This window comes from Monodelphis domestica, chromosome 4, assembly GCF_027887165.1.
Source record: "Monodelphis domestica isolate mMonDom1 chromosome 4, mMonDom1.pri, whole genome shotgun sequence".
Classification (NCBI taxonomy): domain Eukaryota; kingdom Metazoa; phylum Chordata; class Mammalia; order Didelphimorphia; family Didelphidae; genus Monodelphis; species Monodelphis domestica.
The window spans coordinates 309,478,758-309,503,648 of NC_077230.1; the positions used below are offsets into that span (position 1 = coordinate 309,478,758).

General features: G+C 36.8%; 1 protein-coding gene across 7 annotated transcripts in view; it reads right to left on the bottom strand.

Annotated features, from left to right (window-relative positions):
* DCLK1 (doublecortin like kinase 1) overlaps positions 1–24,891 on the bottom strand; it is a 415,491-nt gene that overhangs the window by 24,451 nt on the left and 366,149 nt on the right. For 3 of the 7 annotated variants that reach the window (XM_007495323.3, XM_056794751.1, XM_056794754.1), the window contains 3 exons: positions 24,297–24,377; positions 12,414–12,527; positions 6,662–6,735 (listed from right to left, as the gene is read on the bottom strand). In XM_007495323.3, the coding sequence (XP_007495385.1) occupies positions 6,662–6,735; positions 12,414–12,527; positions 24,297–24,377 (269 nt within the window). Of the gene's footprint in view, positions 1–6,661; positions 6,736–12,413; positions 12,528–21,439; positions 22,087–24,296; positions 24,378–24,891 lie in introns of those variants that run through there. The other 4 variants (XM_007495321.3, XM_007495322.3, XM_007495324.3 and 1 more) reach the window with 2 other exon arrangements.

The window sequence follows — 24,891 nt, forward strand, 5'->3', positions numbered from 1 at the left end:
GTCAGATCCTGTGGTTTCTACCTTCAGAATATTTCACCATTCAATCTGTTCTCTTCATTTACATGACTAACATCTTAGTCCAGGTGGTTATCACCTCTCACCCAGATTATTGAAACAGCCTTCTAATTAGTTTCCTTGCTTAAATTCTCCCTCACTCCTGTCCACACTATACACTGTTGCTAATTTTCCATAAGCACAGTAGAAGCATATCCAACAATCTCACCCTGTGACTCCCCTATTTAACTAAGTCTAGTGGCTTTCTATTGCCTCTGGGATAAAACCCAACCAAGATCTCTATATTTAAAAGTCCTCTATTCTATCTACCTAACTTTTACCCTAACCACTCCCCACTATTTCACATGCCTAGAATACCCCCCACCCCTTACCTCTAGCTCATAGAGACTCTTTCTTCCTTTAAGATGTAGATAATGCATCATTTTTTTACAGGAAGCTTTCCTAATATCCTCAACTCCTAGTGTCCTGCCAAACACTCTGATATTATATTTAACTTCTTTGCATATATTTCTATTTATTTGCTTTATATTCTTGCTATTGATTCTTACATTCTTATGAGCAGGGATTGTTTTACTTTTTGACTTGTGCCCTGCACATAGTAGATACTTTAATAAATAGTTATTGATTGACTAGTAGTTTAAAGGAATAAATGGACCAAAGGAAGGTTTCTTCTTATAATGAAATATGTTTGCTGACAGATGAGGGCAGTGATTCTTGATAGAAGGAAAGCTTGATGGAGTTAGATGGTGGATGGAAGAGGTGGAAGGGGATACAGTTTAGCTACGGCAAGGAGTAAGAACACCTCTTCCTCTGAGGTGAGAAGGAAGGAAGGAAAAAAGGCTAAAAACACTGGGAAGTTTTGATTTGGGGAGCTGGGTAGAAAGGCCTTGATCTCAGTAAAGGAGGATATGAAGTCACTTGCTGTCAATGTCTAGGGACTAGGTAAGATAGAAGGCCTGGAACCATGGGTGTGAGGAATGAGTTAGGGCAGCCACATAGAGTAAGCTGATAGAAACCTGTGCTTGGATTCAGGAAGATCTGGGTTTGAATCTTACCTGCTACTTAATAGCTATGTTACCATGTGCAAGTCATTAAACCATTCTCAGTCTCAGTTTCTTCAGCTGTAAAATAAGAATAATAGCCGTATCTATTTCACAAGGTTGTGAAGTTCAAATGATATAAGCTATGTAAGAAGCTTTATGAATCTTAAAGCACTATATAAAGGCTTGAGATTATTATGATGATGATTTTATTTAGTATTGCTTTTCAGTCATTTTTTTTCCTATTGTGTTATACTTTTTGTGACTTTTGGTGTTTTCTTGGAAAAGATGCAGGAGTGGTTTGCTATTTTCTTCTCTAGCTCATTTTAAAGATGAGGAAACTGGGGTAAACAGGGTTAAGTGACTTGTCCAGGGTCACACAGCCTGTATCTGAAGCCAGATTTGAACTCAGGAAGATGAGTTTTCCTGCCTCCAGGCCAAGCACTCTATTAATTGTGCATCTAGCATTTATATTATATAGACAATTATATTATTTAAATATATTATGTAATAATTATTTAATAATAGTAGTAGTAATTTTAAAAATTACTTAGCAGAAGCAAGGGTTCAGAAATTAGCTTGATTCTGTGACTCTAACAAGACTCAGTTGCTTGAAAGTGGGCATGGACTACTAATAAGACAGTAGGGACTACCTAGAGTCAAAAATTACTAAAAGAATGGCAGGAAGACAAGGGGGTAAGCCATTCAATGATGACCACTGGATCACTGAAGTAGTTGATAGTGAGATTAAAAGTTAATAGGGAGAAAAGTGAAAACCAGAGTAGGGAAGGAAGACTGAGATTACCAGAAAGGATCATGGGATTAATAGTTTACTGTGAGAGAGAAGAAAAAGTCGTAGAGGTAGAAAAATGTTTGGCCAGAGAACCAAATTTCAAAGCTTAGAATCCTCTGGTAAGTAGTAGTATCCAAGGATACTTAACTGGGGACAGTAAGGTTTCAGGTATAAACTTGTTATGCTGGTATGTGTGGCTGAAGTAGACTGGAGATAATGGCTGTGAGAATTAAAGAGGATGAGTGATCCTGAGAGTGAACATACTAAGAATGGTCACCGACAAGTTCTGACATTCTGGAGGATGATAGGGAATGAGCTAGGGAGGGGATAGAGTAGGAAGAAAATATGATTCCTGTGCTAAAGCCATTGAAGGTGAGATATTAACCTAGAGTTGGCAAATGATAGCAGTAAAGAAGGGAGTGGGGGTGGGGAGGGAGTGCATTAATTACATGCATTTTGAAGGAGGAGAGCTTCTTTAGGGGGAAATGGTGTGAATATGCCTTTAGGGAATGAGAAGTATGTCAACTCTTCCCTCCTCCTGCTGGTAAGTCTTGTAAAATAGAACAAGGAATAACCTGCCCTGGAGAGTTGCAAGGGATGCAGCACCCCCAAGGGAAATGTAGGCTTCACCTAAAAGGAGGAGGCAAAAAGTTCCCTAATGAAATGACAGTATTCTAATTTCTATGGACATGTTCTCTGGCATTTGCTACTATCATTTCATAATGATAACATGATGAGCTTTCCTCTACAACTGCACTGATGATACAGGCGCTATTGTGCTAGGAGACAAGCTATTACCAAGGGCGTTATCAATGTAACAAAAACAAAACAACCCTCCCCGCCCCCCACTCTACATTGTCTTTTAAATCTGAGAGAAGAAAGCAAAGTTTGATCCACAGCTGAAAACCGCAGAAGATTCCAGGCAATTTTGAATCAATATAGATGAACAAAAATCTCAGAGAAAAAAATACAGTATTTTCACACACGTAGTACTTACGCCCAAAGGATTAAGATCTCGACTCCCATGGCAACTGATTGGCCCTAGCAACACACGATTCAAAGAAAAGACATCTTCAAATTACTGGGATCCCTATAAAGAGGGGCTCTCAGAAAATCGTGAGTAGTAACCTGTTTGATTTGTTAAAATGCAATGCAGATGTCTCACCATTCCAGCATTTCTTTTATTGAACATCCAAGACCCTGTAAGTTGCAATAAGTGGTGCTTCTGACCCCTCTAGGCATTTCAGTCCAATAACTTGCTCTTCAGTGTCAAGGCACAGCTGCAAAACCAAACATTTCTCCCTGTTTTGAGACTTTGTCTAGAGCCATAATTTGGTGGCTTTGAAAGTTAATGCTTCCTTAGAAGCCAGCAGCGGCCCCCGCCAGTCTCTTCCTACTCTCCTTTTTCCAGGGAGCCAAGATTAAAGCCCCAAACTTCCTGTTACAGATTAAGTCCCAGGGGAGGGAGATTGGGAAGTGCCCGTGCTCATGCAGAGGCATCTGTCTTTCCAGCAGTGCCCTGACATTCAGCAGGGAGCTCCTTTCCTGAAGAGCTAAAGAAGTCCAAAGCAAATAGTTCATTGCAACTTTGCGACTCAGGATTGGATGTCCAATAGCTGGCAACGGAGCTGGCCGTAGATCTGTTCTTTTGTAAAGCTGCAGAGTCACGCTGCTTTACCAGAACCACACTTTAAAAGTTGCACAGGGTAAGAGGTATTTTTTCTTGACCCCATCCATACCTTTTAACAACAGAGCATGGCAACATTTAATAGCCTCACAAAAAAGACACACTACTACTCTAGCTCAGCCTCATCAATTGGGTTTTATTATGATCCTGGAATATATGACACATTTTGCTGGGGATATGAGTGGGAAGTGAGCTAATCTCAGTGTTTTGATCTTACTTAGTGATTCTTTCTGAACCTTATTTTTGTATTTGCTTTATTTAACTGGGTTTCTGAATCCCAGTGTTTTTGCTGTTCTGTCTGCTAAAGACACTGTGTATTATAATACTATTCCATTACCAGGCTGCACCACCTGCCATGATGTCAGCTTTACTTGAGAGATATGGGATGTGTGTGGCTGCTTCTCTCTCTGGAGAGAGTTAACATTTTCAGGAGGGAGAAAATGCAACAGAAGAGAAATGTTTTCTCCTCTAGTGGATCCAGAGCCTTGGAACATGGTGGCAATTTCAACATCAGAAATCCAGAGATGGGATGAGGAGTTCATTGCAGGGGTAGCATCCCTTAGCCTATTTATTAACAGGGGAAGAAAGGTCTCTTGGGTGAATTTGAGGAGTTATACTATGGCTAAGGCTCAACCAGCTCCCAACATGAAAAGATGCCAGGTGTTGCATTAAGGAACAGGATTAGACAATTTGAAAAAAAGAAGGAAATGGTTCTCCTCTGCATCTACCAACAAGTAAATGAGGGGAGAATTCAAATTCTGGGCATACAGAGGAGATGATTGCCCACCATGTGCAGTGATGTGAGCTCTTTATCAAAGAGTAGGAATGAACTCCCTGGTGTTTTGATTATAGAAGTCTACAACAGCCATGAGCCCTTGTAAACATAACAATCACTGAATGAAAATGTTCTTACTGTAATGATTGTTTATGTTAGAAAGTTGGCTACCATGGTGGTTAGACAAATGCTCTCACTTCCATAGAGATAAAAGGGAAGCATTTGCAATCAGTTTCCATCCAGTGTTAGCTCTGTGGCTAAACAGCCTTATAAAACTTCCTAATTAAGCATATTTGCGTATGAGTTTTTAGCATCATTTCCCCAATTTAGCTTTACACACTGGGTGCACTGTTTAGAACAGCATTAACTATAAACATTGTTGTTACTGCCCCCAGCTGGAAAACTGAGCAGTTTATGTATGGTGGAAAAAAGAGATTATCACCCATCTGCTCCAGCCCATTATTCAAGGATGTGTCATTTTGTCAGCTGATGGAAATCATTACAAGCATTTTAGTCAAATGGCCTTTTCTATATTATACTATTTATTTATTTCCTGGGTGACTTCCTCCTGCCCTTTATCTCCCCCCTCTCTAGTCCCAAGTTGAGGCAATACTAAAGATCTATTAGAAATAGCATGTCATACTTGATTATTAATATTGACTTTCGGATACTAGACATTTATATTCTCTGTGGAATTAGGAAGATTTCTTTTCATATACGTTGTCATTATATATATGTGTGTATGTGTGTGCATGCACACACATATATATGTACCAACTTTTTGAAATGCTATGGTTGTGCTCCTCTTTTTAATTATATACAATTTTTTTCTCTCTTATGTGTTAAGTTAATACATTTGAGGGAAAACGAGGTGCAGTTAAACACAGATGTCATCTTTCCCAGTACCAAGTTAAAAGGAATAGGCACGGAGCAGAGTGAGCTCAGAACTGAATTCATCGAAAAGGAAAATGGTTTTAAAGCAATGCTCTCCTCAAATCTATTTAAGCTACTTTCCTCCACTGACTAAAGACTGATGTGACATATGGACACATTAGCCCATGAGGGGCCAATAACACTTCACTGGAAGACCAATGGAAAAAAGATTATTGTGTCTCTTTTGCTTTAAATTATGAAGTAGGCATGACTGGAGTGTTTTTCAGATTGTCAAAAGAACCTTTTATTGTTCTTTGAAGCACCCTGGTTAGGATGTCTATTTAATTTTGGAGGGAAAGTTGGTGGTAATCACTTGGATTTAATAATGATAGCAGAGGCTGCTATTTTTAGGTGAGATTATTGTCTAATTCATGAAAAGAGGTCAGGCAGATTATGACAATCCTGCAAACACTTGAAGATGTCATTTTGCTATGTATATACAAAATTGGTGGAATATTTCATAGTAAACTTAGACATTATATGACTTTTTATGGATATCCTTCTACTTCCATTAAAACTGAGAATGATATTCACTAGGGATTCTCATTTAGACTCTCAAGCCATCAAAAAGCCAATCCTCCTCATGGACCACTTAGAGGGACATAAATAGCAAATAGCCCTTGAAGGAAATGCCAGAGCTAGCTTCCTGGCATAGAAAATGATCCTAAGACTATCTGTCTCGGTAGAATTCTTAACCCAGTTAAAAAAAAAAAAGTTAACACCTCCCATAGTCCCCTTTGATTGAGAAGATCAAGTCACCTAAAATAATCACCCCCTGACAGTTACAAAATGTTCAAATAAAAATCATGCAATAGCTACTACACAGAGGATTTTCAAAAGGAAAAAAAAAAAGAAAGGTAACAAAAAATGTGGAGGGTTTGAAAACACAAGCTTACCAACATACACAATGCATCGTATAACTCATTGTACTTTGAAGAGCTTCTAGTACTAAATGTGCAAATGCATTGTTCTGTCTACGGTAAAGATTGTGCTTGATGGCTTTAAAATGACAGTATATAATTCTACATTTTGTACAAGAAGAAAAGATAGACTAAGGCACTCCTGCTCCTCTGCTTGTTAAATGACAGAAGAGCATCACAAACAGATGCTTTAACCAGCATCGGAGGGGAAAATGCTTTGGCATTAACACTAAATATACTGTCCTTTTAACAGGAAGGAAAATTGATACTGAGCATGTGCAATGGAAAGAAAGCTGGCAATGTCAGTGTGAATAATGGGTGAAGAAAAGGAATGAGGGGGTGTGGCATCTCAATCAAGATTAAAATGAAACTGATAAAGCAGCATATGGACTGGATAACAAATCAAAAGCATGTTTATCCACTGAAGGAACTGGTTAATGGAGACTGCCAGCACGTTGCCATGGAAACACTGACTGTTGGAGCTGCACCATCTCATACCTTATCCAATACATTCCTGGTTGTTGGTAGTAGTCCAAAGACCCTGATCTCTTGATGGTAAACCCGTGGTCCAGCTGAGCAGAGAGAAATGGGGCAACTCAGTGGATCGACATTGTGCTAAAGAATCAAGACTCCAGACCAAGCCGTTCCTCATTTAGCGCACATATTTCGTATTGTTCATATCAGAAAGGTGGCTAACATGGTCAATCTACACATTTGAAATATTTTTAAAAAGAAGGAAGAAACTAACCTCTTCTATAGATATTGGTAAATTAGAAACCAATTACACTGAATAGAAATAGTTCCTAAAACAGGTACTCATGGTACTTACATACCTAAAACATAAATCTCACTTGAAAATATTATAAAAGGATCTTCAATGTGGGCAGAGAATAGAAAATCATTTTTCCAATTAAATGAGGAATTTTAATAATGAAATCAGCTCTAGCCCATCTAAGAGAAGAACAATCTGCACACACGTGCACAAACACACATGCACACATATACATTAAATTGGACTATTTCATAATAATGGAATGTAAAATGATGAAAAAAATCAGGTTCTAGAGCTCCATCAATCACAGTAACTCAGAATTCTTTCTTTTAATAGTAACCTTCAAAAGCAGGGCTACTCAGCCATGACTAACTGCTTCACCTTTCTACCTGAGTCTGAATAATAGTGTGAAGTCCAAAGTTATAACATAAAACATTCACTACATTTTTCCTGTGACAAAATGGACAAAAGCAATGAAAGCATTTATCCAATAAGATATACATACACATGCATATACTTAAAGTGGTCAGTTTGGGGGCTTATCTTTTGTTAAGAGTCACTGATTCTCCAATAACAACAATCAACTGGATTAGTAGTAAGCAACCACCCGTTTTCATGAAAAAAATATTTCATAACAAAAATATGTCTCTATTTCTCCCTTCCTCCTCCAAGTCTCCACGGAGGAGGCAATAGCTTTCAGATCTTTTCTTTTAAGAAAAGCTCTTGTGTGCTTTATTTTAAGCAAAACACAACAGTATTGGTGCAATGCTGATGACAGCTACCAACTAGAAATTCACAAAAGTATTTTATAAAATATGCTCAGGTACCATACTTTAACTAGTCATACCACGGTGGGCATTTATCATGTTGACAATAAATTACACTTTACCCAGTGTCTCCGGCACAAGTGTAAGATCTAAGCTTTTTTTTTTTTTTTAATACACTTTGTTTCATTTATAAAAATTCAAAGGATACTTCCTGTTAGAAAAAGGAGGGCGTGGGTACCGCTTCATACTATGTAGCCGAGGAAGAGCTAGTTCTTTATTGCCATCTACTGGCTGACTAGAGTACAACATGAACCCACTGAGAGGGACGAAGGGCTGTTTGCAGCCATTCTCTCCTTAAAGCGGAGGCACTCTTTTTAGCTATTAGTAGCGGTTTCTGCAATTAGCCTGACCTACCCTATTTGCATAAGGAAAATTCAAGAATTTTCTTTTAGGTATTATGGAGAGTAGAGGTTAAGATGATAAACAGCAATAATTGAGGAAGGAGAAATTAAAAGAGACAGCTTTGTCATAGGTGCTCCACCAAGCTCAGCAAATCTAATAAAGCCTGCGGCTTCTCCTCCCTCAGCCCAAGAAAAGTCCACTGTTAAAATGTCATCTCCAATTCTGCTCTAAGTCCCCAGATTGCGTTTTAATCACCCTTTGTTTCCCCCTCCCTGGTCTTTTGTTTTATTCTGTCACAGCTTAACTCCTGGGGAAGGCAGTCCGAATCCCTTTTGCAGACAATGGCGTCTGGGGCTGGGTTGCAGAAGGTAGTTCCCTGGAGTCATTGGCTGACCCGAAGCTGTCAGGGTGGCTTCTCCTCTCTGAAATGTGCTACCTTGTTCCTCTGGGCCTCGGTCTGGGCCGCTGCTCCCCTAGCTAAAACCGTGGCTTTCGTGTAATTGAAACTCATGACATTAGTCTTTTCTTTGGTCTTAATAATGAAAGAAGGAAAAAAGAACACCAACAAGAGAGTTAACAACACAAACAAGAAGGACTAACAGTGGGGAAACCTGAACACCTAATTAACTGTGTTCATGAACTAAATGACCTTAAATACGAAAAAATATTTCTTGCAGAACTAATCTGGGTCCCCTTTTCTTGATGCCCTACAAAAGAAAAATGGTCACAGAATATAGAAATATTTCTATTGTTTCATAAACAGCCTTTTAAAATGGAAAATGATCATTAGATCTCAGATCTTCAGAGACAAGGCCCTAGTAAAATTAAAGGCCTCAATATTTGTTTTTTGTTGTTTTTTTTTTTGAGAAAAATTCTGCCCTAACCCCTAGTTTAGTAATCATTTCCTACGTGCAAGGTGCGGGGGATATTAAATAATGGCATAGTCCTCAACCATGTGGTGTTTGCAAAAGGCTTCACCATCCCTGTTCTGACCCCTCTCTCTTTAAACATAGTCACTTTTTCCTATTGAAACATTAAAGGGTTAGAGTGACAATTTTGAGGACAGTTTGGCCTGGTGTACCCTAACCTAAGAAAATTGGGGAAGAAATGGATTTAGGACACTTGGCTAAGGAACATAATTTGTGGAAAATTAATATAAAGATATTAAACATTTTAATAAAAATATATGGACATTGAATAAGTGTCAGGGAAAGGGTTATTCCAAACTAAAAATTCTATTTGGGTTCAAAGTTACTTAGTGTCTTCTTAAAAGATAGTTTTATGCCAATATCCATATAAAAAAATCTATTTTAAAAAGTTAATGACTAAAGAGGGAACTTCTCAGTGTTTAGTTGGACTACTAATTAAGTTGTGAGGAGAAGCATGATATAATGGACAGAGGGCTTGCTTTAGAGTCAGTAAGAGGTGGGTTCAGGTTCTGCCACTGACAATACTGTGTTGTCATTTAACTTTTCAGTGCCTCAAGAAGCTATCTAAAGCTATGTTACAGAAGAGAGATAAGCTGCATCTCCTTTTGGTAGAGGGTATAGAGAACCACATAAATGAAATTTAAAAAATTTAGACCTCCTGCCCATTTTCAAGGGCAAAGAAAACAAAATATATTATAAATTCATATCAAATGGGACTTATTAAATTAATGTCTAATATCATGCTTATAACCAGCACTGAACACAGCACCTTGCATGTAATGATTGCTAAATAAATGATAGGGAGACTGGATTATTAGGTTATACTTTAATTTTAGATGGGTAATATTTCATATTTAGCATACTTTCCCCTCATACCATCCTCCAAGGTGGGATGACTTCTTTTAAAAAATGGGAAAGCTGGTTTAAAGAATTCATTGGCTTGCCCACTGTTACCCTAGAAAAGAAAATTTCCAGACCTAGCCATGTTGTGTACTAAGAACTACACATTCTATGCATGGGAGGATAGAAGTATATATGCTATACTCACTATTAGCACCCACCACACAGACCTGGCTAAGTGGCTTATAAAATTGCATATAAATGCATACTTTCCCCCCTAGTACTTTCTATTTTTTTTAAAAATAGCCATTGAGCTTTACACCAATACTCTGTAATATACTTTAAAAATATTGACTTGGTTTTCTCCAAATTCTATAAATTTTGAGATAGATGTTAATAGATAGTTAATAGATAATAGTTAAAAGAAGTTCAAAGTTACAGTAATAATGCATTATTTAAAGCAATTTAAGTCTATCACCCTTAATTAGTTTCATCCAACCCATTGGCAATTTAGAAGTATACTTTCCCTTTGGAGTGGTTTATAATCTGTTTATTGATGAACTGATAAATTAGTATTTAACTATAGTCACAACAGTCTCATAATATTTGAAAAAAAGTATGCCAGTGGACCCAGGACTCTTTTGTAGTAAATGTGTTGGTTTTAGAAATCTCTTTAGGGAAGAGTCTAGCATTTCTCCAGAGTCAACAACAACAAAAAAAGGGAGTTCCCATCCCACCATTATTAGTTCTTTGTCAATGAGTAAGATGTACTGGTGCCTTTTTAGTCCTTGAGAAACTGCCATTACTACTGTGAACAACTGAGGAAGGTTTAACTAAGAAACCAAACAGAATGGAAAAGAAACCAAAAGAAAATAAAGGCAAAAAAAAGCATCATTTCTTGAAGCTGACATTCTTTGGAAAGGGCAATAGAATAGTGTTTTCATGGAGAAGTGAGCTGATAGACCATATTGAAAGAGAACTTTAGGAATTGAACAATTTGGAATAGGCTCACATTTCAAATGAACAATGGATATGTGAAATTTCATTACTGGGAGAATTATTATGGACATTGTTTAAAATTACTTAAAAAATATATCCACAGTCATAGATAATGCCTGAAAGTTGAGGAGTATGGAAAGCAAGAGGGACAATTTTCTTCTGCAGTGAAGCCAGTTTTTAAAAAAATGAAAAACTAAGATGAAAAAGTAAGAAACACAGCTTGAAAATTTAAATCCGTATAATACTGAGGAATCATCTGAGGAGTATGCATTTCTTAAATACAATCAGTTCGCCCTCATGAGCCAGATTTTGTCTTTGAGTTAAGTTTACTTCATGCTGATTTAACCCCACCATGGAAGGGTTGAGCTGAGAAACATGAAAGTAGGAACAGGGCAAGAAAGTGTACATATGTACCATCTGCAATTGATGGAAGCCTGGAACAAACACTGAATAGTAATCAGATATGGGAAGAGTCATGTTTAGTGTGGTATTTCATTTTCTTTAACTTTATCTCATGCTCGACCAATGTACTGAAGATAAAGAAGGGGAATTTTAAAAAGTTAAAAACACCCAGAGAAGTATTTAAGAACTCAGGCTTGTTCTTATGAATATGAGTACTGTTCAGGAGCACGCATACTCTCAAATTTAATATATCATGGTATCAACCACTTTCCTATGTCTCATCCCAGAAAAGGAAAAACACATCAGTGTTTATTTTCATACTGACTGTGCCACTGAAATTTAGAAAGAATTTTTAAAAATAGGAAATATTAGAAATTCCAATAATTTGGGTCTTAACTATATTTATACTAGAATGTGACACAAGCAAGTATGAAGTTTCCATATTTCTCTGTCCAATTTAATCTTTGCCTAGAGCTGCTATCAAATTGTGTGTCATGTATATCTAAAAGTATGCAAAAGGAAAAAAATTCTTGCACAGCAGCATTCAAAAATGGTAAACGCTAAAAGAGTTTCAACAATAAGAATGACAATTTATAAGCAGCAGCAAGCCATTGGGATTCCTTTTGGTGTTCACAGCATTTGAGTTTTTTCACTGAAATTTGACTGCCCAAACATTCTACTGTATTTCAGTCTACATTTATGCCTGGTAAAACTATTTCTAGTGAGTTTTTTCTTTTTTTGCTACAGTTTCTTCCTGCGATGTCCTCTTGCTCGGCTTGCCCCTCATCCCCTTGGGTCTTGGCAGAAGAACATCATGAACTAATCTTTCCAGCCAAAAAGCTTATCCTGGCAGAAAGTCCAGTGTGGAGGAGACTTTTGGCTTAAAAATAAATTATAAAATGACTGTATACTTCAGGACACCCTGGAGGTGTGGGATAATGATGTGCCTCACAGGGAAAAATCATCTGCAAAAGTATCCAATACATCTCAGAAACTAGAATCTCCTCTGTTGCATTTAGTGCTAGAGCTGTCTAAAAAAATGACCCAATCTGATGTCTACTGGCGGAGGAGTCTCCTTAGGAGAGCCTGTCTCTCAGGCTCCTTTTAAAATGTTATAGTTGTGTATTTCAGATGCTTACTGCTATGACAGAAACCCCGGCTGCTGTGCTGTTGGGCTTGGGGCCTGTGTTGAAATGCTTCTTTATCTTTCCAGCTACTGACAGCTGATGTTCATTCTCAGGGAGGCCATCATCCTGAAAGGAAATAAAAAGGTAGAGAGAAGGAAAATTCTCAGAGAAATGCAAAATAAAGTTTATTAAAAAAAGGGGGTTTCCCCCCTCCTAGAAACAAGAAGTGATCTTAGAAATAGAAAACATAAGTTCTCATTAAAACAACAATGACAACAACAGCACTCTTAGAAATTCAACTTGAAGGTCCCTTTGGTTTTCATAGCTGCTACAAAATTAATCTGGTTTTACTCTGTCATTTTATTCTCAGTTATAATTCTCAAAATATTTTTTAAAATTACTTTTTGCTCTTACCTTTTTATTTTTGAATACTACTCAATTCTTTAATAACAAAAATATGTGGCTCCAAGTACATACATATAAAAAGCAAAATTGATCTCAAAATCCAGAAATCGATGAAAACCATCCTTTCTCTACAGTAAGAGCCTCTTCAACTAACCTTCCTTGCGCACCATTCTGGCACTTAGGTATTGGGACTGATTTGTATGCTTCAGTGCTCTGCTACTGAGCAAACCTAGGCTTTGTTTAAATAACAGTTCAGTCTAACACTGGTTTAGATGAGTAGATTTCTGAGTTACTTCTTTGGGTAATTTCTTCCCTTTGCATCATTAAATTTTAAAAGATTGGCTTTTACAGTTTTAAAAGAGACCTCAGAGGTTGTTAGTCCAGCCACTTTCTTTTAGAGATGACAAAGCTAGTAATTTTCTGAGGTAGGATTTGAACACAAATCTTCCTGCCTCCTGACTTCCTGACTCAGTTCTCTGTCCATTGCACCATGCTATCTCTTACTTATATTTTTCAAGAATAAAAAAAAAGAAGACCTTGTGGAAAGGAGATTTCATAATCTACTTCAGTAATCTAATTTCTCTGACAAAATTTTATAGTCAGAACATTCTTTAGATTTTAAATCCTTCCTACTGATCTCACAGCCTATCTATCCTGTTGATATGATACTGTAAGGGATGCCATTTTAATTCATTATTTGCATATTGTGGGGGCATTCTGTGATGACAAAAGGAGTTAATGATATTTTAACAGATGCTATTCAATTAGGGATGAATTCATAGGAATAAACTATTCGAGTGCCTCCAATATTATAATAAATGAATACAATGGGGTCCTGGCTCCAATGCTGCATATCTATAACTGTGCTATGATAATAATAGTTTTAATTTATGTATCTCTAAGCTGAAGGTTCCCATACAGGGGGATCTGTGAATATTATGAAATCCTCAATAGTTTCATCAGCATCATTTAATGGGGCCACTTTTGGTTCCTCCATGTTTGTCTCTATAATTCCTTTGATCGCTGACTGGCAATTCCTTGTTCTTTTCTCTCCCTTTGAGATCTGGCCTTTTCCTCTCCTTCCCTTAGCTAATGCTACAGTTCAGGACCTCATCACATCGTGGTCAAACTATTGCAACAGCCTCATTGCTCACTTTGCCTCCAGGTTCTCCCTCCTCCAAACCATCCTACATACAGCTGCTAGAATAATCTTCTTCACACACTGTTTTCATCATATTACTCCTCTCTTAGAAAACCCAAAGTGCTGGCTACCTTCAGGTCGAATCCAATCTCTGCCAAACTCATCTTTCATGGTCTTCATCAACTTTCCCCCCCTTTTCACTGCTCTCATTTCCTGTTATTCTTTAATACAAATTTCCTCATTTCTGTTACCAAAACATATGATTACTGTTTCTTATGCAAAACTTGTTTAATCCTACTTGTAAGTGAAGAGACAGGACAATAATAATAATGTATTGCTGCTGAGTTGTGTTTGAATCTTGGTGACCCTGTTTGGGGGTTTCTTGGCAAAGATATCAGAATGGTTTGCCATTTTCTTCTCCAGTTCATTTTACAGATGAAACAGAGGCCAATAAGGTTAAGTGACTTGCTCAGGATCATACAGCTAATAAGTATCTGAGGCCAGATTTGAACTTATAAATGAGTCTCCCTGACTCCAGGCCTTGGTCTCTATCTACTGGGCCACCCACATGTTAATCAAATCATGACAACTCATTAATGTACTGCACTTTTTTTGGAGGGGGGATGGGAAAACCCAGGTAATTTCATTGATATAAAAAACCCCCAGTGTGGAAATGTCTCTCACAGATCCCGATCAGCAATTTATGTATAACATAGTTTTATAGAAGCTTTGGTTATATAAATGTGGCAGTGTGGTATAGTGAAATTACAGAAACTTAGATTTAGATGGGATCTGAGAGGCAACCAGTATGATGAACAAACTTAAAGAAAGCAAATTACAGCTTCAAAGAATTCTAGAGTTTGATGTGACTTCTAATGCCATTTAGTATTCCTGAACAAAACATATTCCTGAACAAAAATCTCCTCTACAATATATCCATCAAATGAACATACAGACTTCTCCAGGAGATATATCAATTGATGGGAAAGCCCACTAGCTCCAAGGCAGCTTATTCTGCTTTTTGAATATTTTTAATTATTAGGAAACATTCCTTCACATCCAAATCATATCTGCCTTGCAGCATCTTTTTCCTATTCCATGAAAGAATGAATGGAAAAAAAATTTAAGAAGTATTAACTGTGAATTAGTGTCTCTTGCTGGCTTCTAGTTGAGTGTCTGTTTTTAGCTTTACTATGTTTTAGGTCCCTCATCAGACTTTACTTTTTCACCTCTAGGTTTTTAGTCCAGTCCTAATTCTTAATAACCTATGCAAGTCTTCTAGGTGGACTCCATTAGCCCTGCACTTCTGGGGATGATGCCAGGCCCCACTTTGGGATGTAAATCACTTTTCAGACTTTAATGAAGTCCTGAGCTTTGCTCAGGTAAAAGTAAGTCTTTATGCTCTGGAGTATAGTTAAGTCATATAAGTAATCAAAGGTGTTTTTTCCATTTGTCAGTACCATTTGGAAATTTTGAGTAGAATGTAATTTTAAGGCAATAAACAAGTAGTTTAGGGGACAAAGTTTATATTTATTTCCCATTGATTAATAACAACCAGTAGGCTTGGCTAAGTTGTTATTTGTGTGAATTACTTAGCCTCCCCGGGCCTCAGTTTCCTCATCTGTAAACTGAAAGTGTTGGATTACAGAGTCTCAAAGGTCTCTTTCAGGTGCATATCAGTGGTTTTATTACAGTTTGTATTTATGAAACAAACAACTTAAAGCATTCCTCATTAAATAAATAGGGAACATTAGTGTTTATTTTTAGAATTATTATCATCTCAGTGTAGACGATGTGCCAAAAATGTGCTCTGAATTTTCAGGATGGATATGACAAAGCTGGCAACATTTTGCAAATAGTTTCAGTATTACTAACACACATTCTGGGCTCTGAGCACCTCCTGAAGTCTGACATAGGTTGGTTGTGGTTTGAGGTTAGTGGTTTGTGATTAAAAAATTCCCATCCATGATTTGGCAGAATATTGCAGCCTACAAGAAAAAAATCAGGGTGTAAAACGTAAAAAGAACTACAGCAGCTGCTTCTTGGATAGCCAACATTCCCTCATCTCTCCATTTTCAATTGGGCGTGTGGAGTGAGAGAATTATTCGTTAGTAAGCATTTCTTCCATTCCTTTGCCACTAGAAAGAATCATTTTAAGAGTATTATCTTGCTGAACTGTCCCTAAGTCCATTTTTACCTTTTTCCCATCTGGCATTTTCAACCTATTCATTTGTTGCCAGGATTTTTGTTGCTGTAGGATCTCAGGGTATCTGTAAGTTTAATAGAGAACTTGAACTACTTATCAGGGAATGTACCAGAGTAGAAATGAATCCAGAATAGAAAAAAACTGCCATAAAATAAGAGGGTTGGTGTCCTACTTGCTTGTTCAGCTTTTCTGACTGCCATTAATAATCCTGAGCTGCACAATCTCCTAGTACCTATTTTTTAAAAAAAATTCTTACTGTCCATTTTAGAATCAATACTAAGTACTGATTCCAAGGCAGAAGTGTGGTAAGGCTTAGGCAATGGGTGTCAAGTGACTTGCCCAGGGTCACAGAATTAGGAAGTGCCTGAGGCCAGATTTGAACATGGGATCTCCCATCTCTGGCCCTGGATCTCAATCCGCTGAACCACCTAGATAGCTGTTCCCTCTCCCAATGTCTACTAACTCTATCCTACTTAGTCTCTGATTTCTGGTAGAGAAAACTCAAGGTCAAATTCAGACTGTGTTTGAAAAGAAAATTTTTGAAGTAAATTGGGATTTGTTTAGAATCTGGGGAAGATCAACATCTATCACCAAAACCTTAGATCATCTATGAAGCCTGATGTGTCTTTGTGGATGCAGAAAAGAGAACAGTCATTTACTCAGACCACCAGTGGCCTTCATCTCATTTCAACAGTCCCATTTTACCAATTGTTTTAATTTTTGTCTGGTTTGCCAGATCCAGAGGATTATGCTCCTTACAGAGCATCTGAATAAAATCCACAAAGGACTAGAGACATGAACAGTGAAATCTTTTCTTGGTCAGCTTAAAAAGTCACATAGTTTTGCTGCACTCCTTAGGTAGACCATCTATTGATTTTTTTGTCCTTTTCCCTTATCCCTTTACTATCATTGTTTAAGATAATCTAAACAGAAATTTAGAGTAATGTCTAGAGGAGATTCTTGATTGAGAATTGAGAAGATGCAAAGTAAGGAGCAGAGGAGGTAGCCATCCACACTTCTGAGTTTTGGAAAGCTCATCAAAATTCCTTTGGCCAGTTATTAGGTTGCTACAGAGAGCCATTGTGGTATAATGATAGAATGCTGCATTTGGACTCAGGAAGTGTGCATGTGTGTGTTTGTGTAAACACAATTGGTATGAGGAAGAACTTACCTCCTTAATGTTTGGCTTAAGCTGTTCTTAAAATTGTTTTGCATTTCATGAATTCATAGCCACTGATAAAATGAAGGTTAATGTTCTGAGAAGGCACAATGTGGTAGGAGGAGAATGCAAACTCATTTAATGAAAAGTTTACAGTATGTCAGCAATGCACTCGGACATCTTTATAGATTGAGCTGTTGACTAACAAATCTAATTGATGAATTCTCTTCTAAGACAGAAGAGCAGATATAAAGAAAAGTGGCAAACAGGACACGGGTACATATAACGTAAAGTGGACAAAAACTGTAAGCTTCTAGAAATAATGTTAACTATAGTCAAGTTTCTAGGTAACTAGGCTTCAGTTACCCTTTGGCTATTCACTTCTTAAGGGAAATTTTCTCTTCAATTCCAAATTTGCCCAGTGAACAAATCATTGTAAAAATAATGAGAGAAAATTAGATTGAATGAGCTGGCTCCTAAAAAGTGTTTTAATTGTTTCCTTAAAGATCACATGATTATTCTGATTTTTGCACAACTTCCTCTCCTATGAAAACCAATTGAAGGTTTCAATGAACCTCTCTTTGTTTCTAATTTATAACTCCTAATTGCTTGGTTGCTCATTTATTTCTTTCAGAAACATCAGTAATACAAAATTATGATTATAAAAGCTTAATTAGAAATCTACTTTATTTTCTTGTGAGGAGAAAATGCATCAATTTGGGTAATATAGAAATGATATTACTATTATAGTTTTACAAATCTGAATATCTTGAAATTTACTGAATGATAAACAAACTATCTGTTCTTTGAGTTTAAGGAAACATTTGTCTTGAAGTTCAGATTATATGCAGGGAATTTATATTAGTTAAATCATCTAGAAAACTGTCTGTACTTTGTCCTGGATTTTAGGATGAATTTTCTGGGAGTCTAAGATGCATTGAGTATCAAAATAAAAGCAAGATTAGGAGTTCTAGGAAATGTATCACATCTTCCTTACTGGGTCAAGATATACTGTGTAGGAGAGAAATTGAAATAAACTCTACCAAGGAAGCACCAAGAGGCAAGAAACTAGTTCTGAAAGAGCAGGCTGTCCATTCATGTCAATGCTAACAGTTGTAAGTCTGCACAATTTTGTTTCTTAAATTAAAAACATCTGGGAAATGGTTGACATGAGGTCGTTTTAGTGGTTTGGGAATGGACTTACCAGGCTATGCTGTTTCCAGCAACATTCCAACTATATTTATCATAAAAACTGAAACTGAAAATGTATTAGGGTAGGGCCTATTGAGATTGTCCTGATAAATTCCAAAGACATCAGTTATTCAACAAATAATCTGGCGGTAAATAACCAGGATGAAAGTTTTTACTTAGAGCTATAAAGAGGCTATTTGTTTCTAGAATTCTCTTGACTCATTCCTGAAAAAGGCCACTCTCAAAACTTAAGATTCTCTGACTCCTTTTTTTTGGAGGTGTCCACTACTTTTGGTATAACCATTGCTCTCAATTGACAATGAAGAGAGATGTTGCTAATTTATGCCTTTCCAGAAGTATATAAGAGGAGTGGTTGCTGTCTGTAGAAGAGTTTGTAGCTGGAATTCACTACTTCCAAATTGCCATCTCAGCATCCCAAAGAAGAAACTTAGCATGCAATTTTTCAAAAAGTTGTCAACTCCTGCATTAAAACATTGTTCCTAGACTTATCCTAAAGCCTCCTATTTCTGCTTTTCTATAGTGAAACACTAGAAATTGTCACTTGACTAAAGTCTAAGATTTAATGAAGTGAGGGGATAGCTTTGTGTTTCCCTATATTTTACAACTGGAGAAGCTATGGGATAGAGTGTTGGTCCTGGTGTCAGAAAGGACTGAGTTCAAATTCAGACTCTGATACTTATTAGGTGTGTGACCTTGGGCAAATTACTTTACCCTATTTGCTTTGGTTTCCTCATCTGTAAAATGAGCTGGAAAAGGAAATGGCAAACCACCCCCATATCTTTGCCAAGAAAACTCCAAATGGGGGTCATGAAGAGTCAGACATAATTGAAATGATTCAAAAGCATTTTACAACTATATTTTTTAAAAATATTGAGTGGGTTGCCAAAAGGTATAGGCTGATAAATTGTGTACTCCACAATTTGTTTATCTTTCATTATGGCATTGGGCTCTGTTTAAAGTTATATGTGCAGACATATAAACATTAGTATAAATCTTACTAATATGTTTCTGAGAAATACAGGGTTAGGAATAATGACCATCTAACCCTGACAGTTTTTAAAAAAAGTTGGTGGGCTAGGGATTGGTATAAGGATTAGACTTCTTAAGAATTCAATTTTCCCAGTGATGTAGCAGATATTTTTGGTTGAGGGAAGTTGGAGCAAGAGTGACCTGGAGTCTGTCTGCTGTCTAATAGTGACCTGGAAACTCTCTCCTAGCTTATACTCATGGGGATATACTTATTTTTGGTGGTAATTCAACCCTAATTGGGGTCAAAGATGGTTACAAAAACCACTACCTGATGAGGAACTTTTTCTTTTTCTGTGGGGTTGTAGCTTTAATGGAATGGGGTAGAGTAGGATATTTTTAACAATTACCCAAGAACCTTTAGAAAAGAGTCATCAATATGTTTGCTATTTCAGGTCAGATACTTTCATGGAAGCAAATGGCAATCCTGGAATGGCCAGCACATTTACAAAGATGTGATGGATATAAGAGGATGAGAGGTCCTTGGTTTAATATTTCTATTTCTTATTAGTTCCCATGTTTAATTCCTTCTAAATGACTAAGGTGCATATTGTCCTTATGTCTAGGATAGGATTTCATCCAGATTTGTTTTGAAGCATTAAAGAATGATTATGTGAATGACTACTCGTCTCTTTGCCTACTTACTGATATGGAACACAAAATCTTGTCTGGTACTGAGACTCAGATCCTTTTAAAGCTGATTAATGAGAATCAGAAATATTTCTATTCTCAAGTACATTGAGAAAGCAAATGAACCCAGTTTATACCATAAAACTGGAATGGCCCTATGTGTAAAATATTTGGACTGGGAAGCATATTTAATAGTTTCATATCTGGGGTTATTGTATAGAGCAAATGTGCTTCTTGAAGAGGCGGGGGGTGGGGGGGTGGGGGGTATAATGATAAGGACCTGAGTCAGAAGATCTGAAGTGAAATTTGCCATACCACGTAAATTTAGGTGACATTTGGTAAACTATTTATAAAGCTTAATTTCCATTCATCTGTAAAGTGGGAATAAAGGTGCCACAGTTTGTATCTGAATTTTATACTAGCCCTAGGATGTGGGTATAACTAAGTGAGGTTCATTAAGCTAATAAGTAGTAGAGTTGGGATTTGAACCCAATTCTTCTGACTTCAAACCTAGTACTTCTTCCATACTGCCATATTATAAACTTAAGCTTTATATACTTTAGCTATGATGATGAGAAAAGAAGAAAGGGCCCAGGATAGGACTGTCAATCTGAGTGTCCAAGAAAAAAATGCAAACTACCACCAATTCCTCGTAATGCCAAGTCATGACATGAATTTAATTGTTGTTGTTTTTTTTTAACCTTTACCTTCCATCTTAGAATTGATATTGTATACTGGTTATGAGGCAGAAGAGTGGTAAGGGCTAGGCAACGTGGGTTAAGTGACTTGCCCAAGGTTACACACCCAGGAAGTGTCCGAGGCCAGATTTGAACCCAGGACCTCCCATCTCTAGGTCTGGCTCTCAATCCACTGCCTCCTGAATTTATTGGTTGATTGAAAGGACCTTGCTCATCAATACCATCACTCATTCAAAGATTTTAATTTTAGTGGCAGAATTAGCACATGAGTATAGGGACTCATCACAGAGTTGTATGCTCCATCTTGGTGTTGCAGGTTTGGAGATACCTTAAAGGATCCCCGTGTGAAATGTCTTTGCATGGGGAATTCACAATGAAATTCTCCAGTGATGTCTCTAGACTGACCTAAATACATTTACAAAGTCCCAAGACATAGCCTTTCCTTGTGAGACTTGAATCGCTATTTCACATGAATACAAAGAACAATTTTAAATATGAATATTATCTGTCACACATAAGACAGAGAACTCCTGCCAACAGAATGAGCAGAATACAGAAAATTTATTTCACAGAAACTTAAGATTTAATTCAACAAGTGGTGGAGTAGAGTTAAAAGTGCAGTGGGCTCAGTCAGAAAAGCGGGGGGTTCATATCTTATCAAAGACACTAGGCATATAACTAGGATGGGGTGGGCCAGGCAGCTCACCACTCAGGGTCTCAGACTCTTCATTTGTATCATAGGGATAGTAACTCCTGGGACATATATCATTGGGTTGTTGAGCTGTTCAAATGAGAGAAACTATATAATGCCTTTAACCTATTAGGATACAAGTCAACAAACATTAAGTACACCTACTATGAGCATTGTTAGGCAAGGGGCAAAGAAAATTTATTAAGTCAGTCTGCCCTCAGAAAAGTGCCGGCTACTGAGCTGGGTGGGTCTTTGATGAAAAAAGGGTTTTTGACAAGTAACGATGAGGAAGGATTGATGTCTAGATGGTAGGTTTGGCTCCTGTTAATGGATGGAGACAGGAAAGGGTAGGATAAAATTGGAGAAAATCCAAGTAGATCACTTTGGCTAGAACATGTGAAAAGATCCAGAATCAAATAAAGTAGGCTGGAGGCAGATTGCTAAGGCGTTTATATTTTTTCCTAGAGGCAATAGGGAGGACTGGAGGTTTCTGAGTATGGGAATAATATGATGAGACCTGTAAATCAGAAAAATATTTTGTTACTTATGTAAAAAGATTTATTGCAGAAGGGAAAGAATAGAGCAAGGAGGACCAGTAAGGAATTATTACAATAGTTGAGGTAAGAGATGATAAGAACCTGAATTAGGCTGATAAGGAGACAGATACAAGAAATATCATAGTGGCAAAGGCAACTGGACTTGGCAAACAATTAAATCTAGGATGGAGACTGAGTCAAAGATGACCTGGGTTTTGAATTTGGGTGACTAGGAAGATGGTGGTGACACTGAAGGATAGATTCAAATGAGAGAATGATAATTTTCATTTGAGATATATTGATTTGAATAGTTCCTAATAGGAACTCTAGATATAACTGTGCAACAGATAATTACACTATAGGCCAGAGAAGAGATTAGGATTTGAGTTATTTGCATAGTAAGTGAAAATTGAAGTAATAATCTTAAATAAGATAATCAAATAGAAGAGTTCAAAGAGATAAAATAAAACCAAAGTTAGACAGCACAAGTAGGTGAATCAAGCAAAAAGAAACTAAGAAGTTGTCAGTAGGAAGAGGCTTACAGAAGCCAAGGGAAAAGAGAAAAAAGACATCAAGAGGGATGGGGCAATCAGAATGTTAAATGACATAGAAAAGAAGGATGATGATTGAAGAAAAGGCCAATGGATTTGTTGACTAAGCCACCATTGGAGTCTTTGGAGAAAGCTATTTTAATGGTGTGTGTGTGTGTGTGTGTGTGTGTGTGTGTGTGTGTGTGTGTGTGAAATCATTAGAAGTTAAGGAGTTAATACATGCTAAGGAAGTGAAAGCTGCAAATATAGCTTACTCATTATTCTACTATAGGAGTTAGGTAGTACAGGGAATAAAGTGCTGGGCCTGGAGTCAGAATGATCTTAATGCAAATCAGACTTCAGACAGTAACCATGTTATGCTGGGCAAGTTACTTAACCTCTGTTTACCTCCATTTCCTCCTCTATAAAATGGGAATCATAATAGTATCCACCTTCTAGGATTGTTGTGAGGATCAAATGAGAATAATTATAAAATGCCTTGTATAGTGCCTGGCATGTAGTAAGCTCTCTATAAATGTTAGCTATTATTATTATTTTTAAAAGTTTACCAGAGATAAGGAAGAGAGAAATATATGACTTGATATACCTTAAAAGTGTTGGAATGTACAGTGAAGAGTTATATTACTAAAACTTATCATCCTTAAACTTCTGAAGGTCAGGTTGAAGGGATTAAGGTTGACTACTGAGGATATCCTGAAATAGATTTTTGGAGAAGACTGGTCTGCAAGATTGGTAGGTTTCCTATTGCTTTGTTCTACAACAAAACCCAGCCTTGATGAATTGATGAAAGGTCAATATTCAGCCCCTGATTTGTTTAAGGACTTGAAGGGTAAACAAGAATATATTCCAGATGCTGCTTTGTGTGCAACTGATTCTTCTTCTTTTTTTTTTTTAAATCACATCTTCCATAACTATGGAGTTAGACCACAGTGGTTTCTTGCCATTATAACAAGATCTTTGTCATATAGGATCTTGAATGAGTTGAGCCATTGTGACACTGGTGCAATTACCCAACTGTTAAAAAGAGCGCCTCCCATTGTGACTTCACAGAAGCATAAATATTAAAAGCATCTCCTTTTGAAGTATTGGTATTGAATGATCATTTATACCTCCTAAAGAATCACTAGAACCACAGGGTGAGAAAAGCACTAATTTTTGGACACCATGGTGCCTGGAGTGGAGTCATTTGGTAGTTCTATACTTACTATAATACTCAGTTTTGCCAAAGAATTCCCATTTACTTAAAGAGTAAAGTAATGTCTGTAAACACAAATCCATATAGATATATTTTCTACACACATAAACATATATACACATATTATATATATATATATTAATATATATATTAATATATATATAATATATAATATATATATATTCCCTATTGGTGTATTTTCTCACTTGAATTTCTGTAGTGACTTTTAAGATAGAACTTTGTAGCAACAAAGGAAAGCTATGAGAAGGCTGATTTTGTTTTCCTGTTTTCTCATATCCAGCACAAAAATCTCTTCAGTGACTGATGTGAAATATGTTTTCCCCCCTAAGTTTTAGTCTCAAAAAGGTAAGAGTCAATAGAAAATTTGTTAGTAATTTAAAAAAGAAATATGAAGATTTAACACAAAAGGTAAAAATTTACTTACATTGACCCATGGATGTTCAAGGACCTGCAAAGCTGAAAACCGCTGATCAACATCCACCAATAGCATCATGGTAATCAGTTCCTGTGAAACCCAAAATTAGATCTAGTTTATATGACTTCTATAATGAAAAAAACACATTTTTAATGACTAGTTTTCTGTTCCAAGTTGGAAATCCGTCCTAATACTCTATCTTTTCTTAAATGTGGTATTCTGCTAACTAGGCTAACTGCTTCCTAGGGATAAATGATCACAAAAGAATATTCAACACTTATGTAATGTGATGCTATGCTAGACATTTTCAAATCAAGTTAAGTTTTCTCTTTTGATTTACCCTTTCATACCTGAAAAAAACAACCAGAAAAGATTTTTTAAAAATTATAGTTTTATAACCAATGGTTGGTATAGGAAAAAAATCCCATTCAATGTGGAATACAAAAATTCTGAAATTCCTTTTAAAGTGGCCAGCTTTTTGTAGATGGGATGGTGAAGTAGATGGGTGCAGTTTTAAACTAGAGGAAAAGAAAAAAGTTAATTCTAATTAGATTACCTCTCTCTCTCTCTCTTTCTATATCTATATCTATATGTATATGTATGT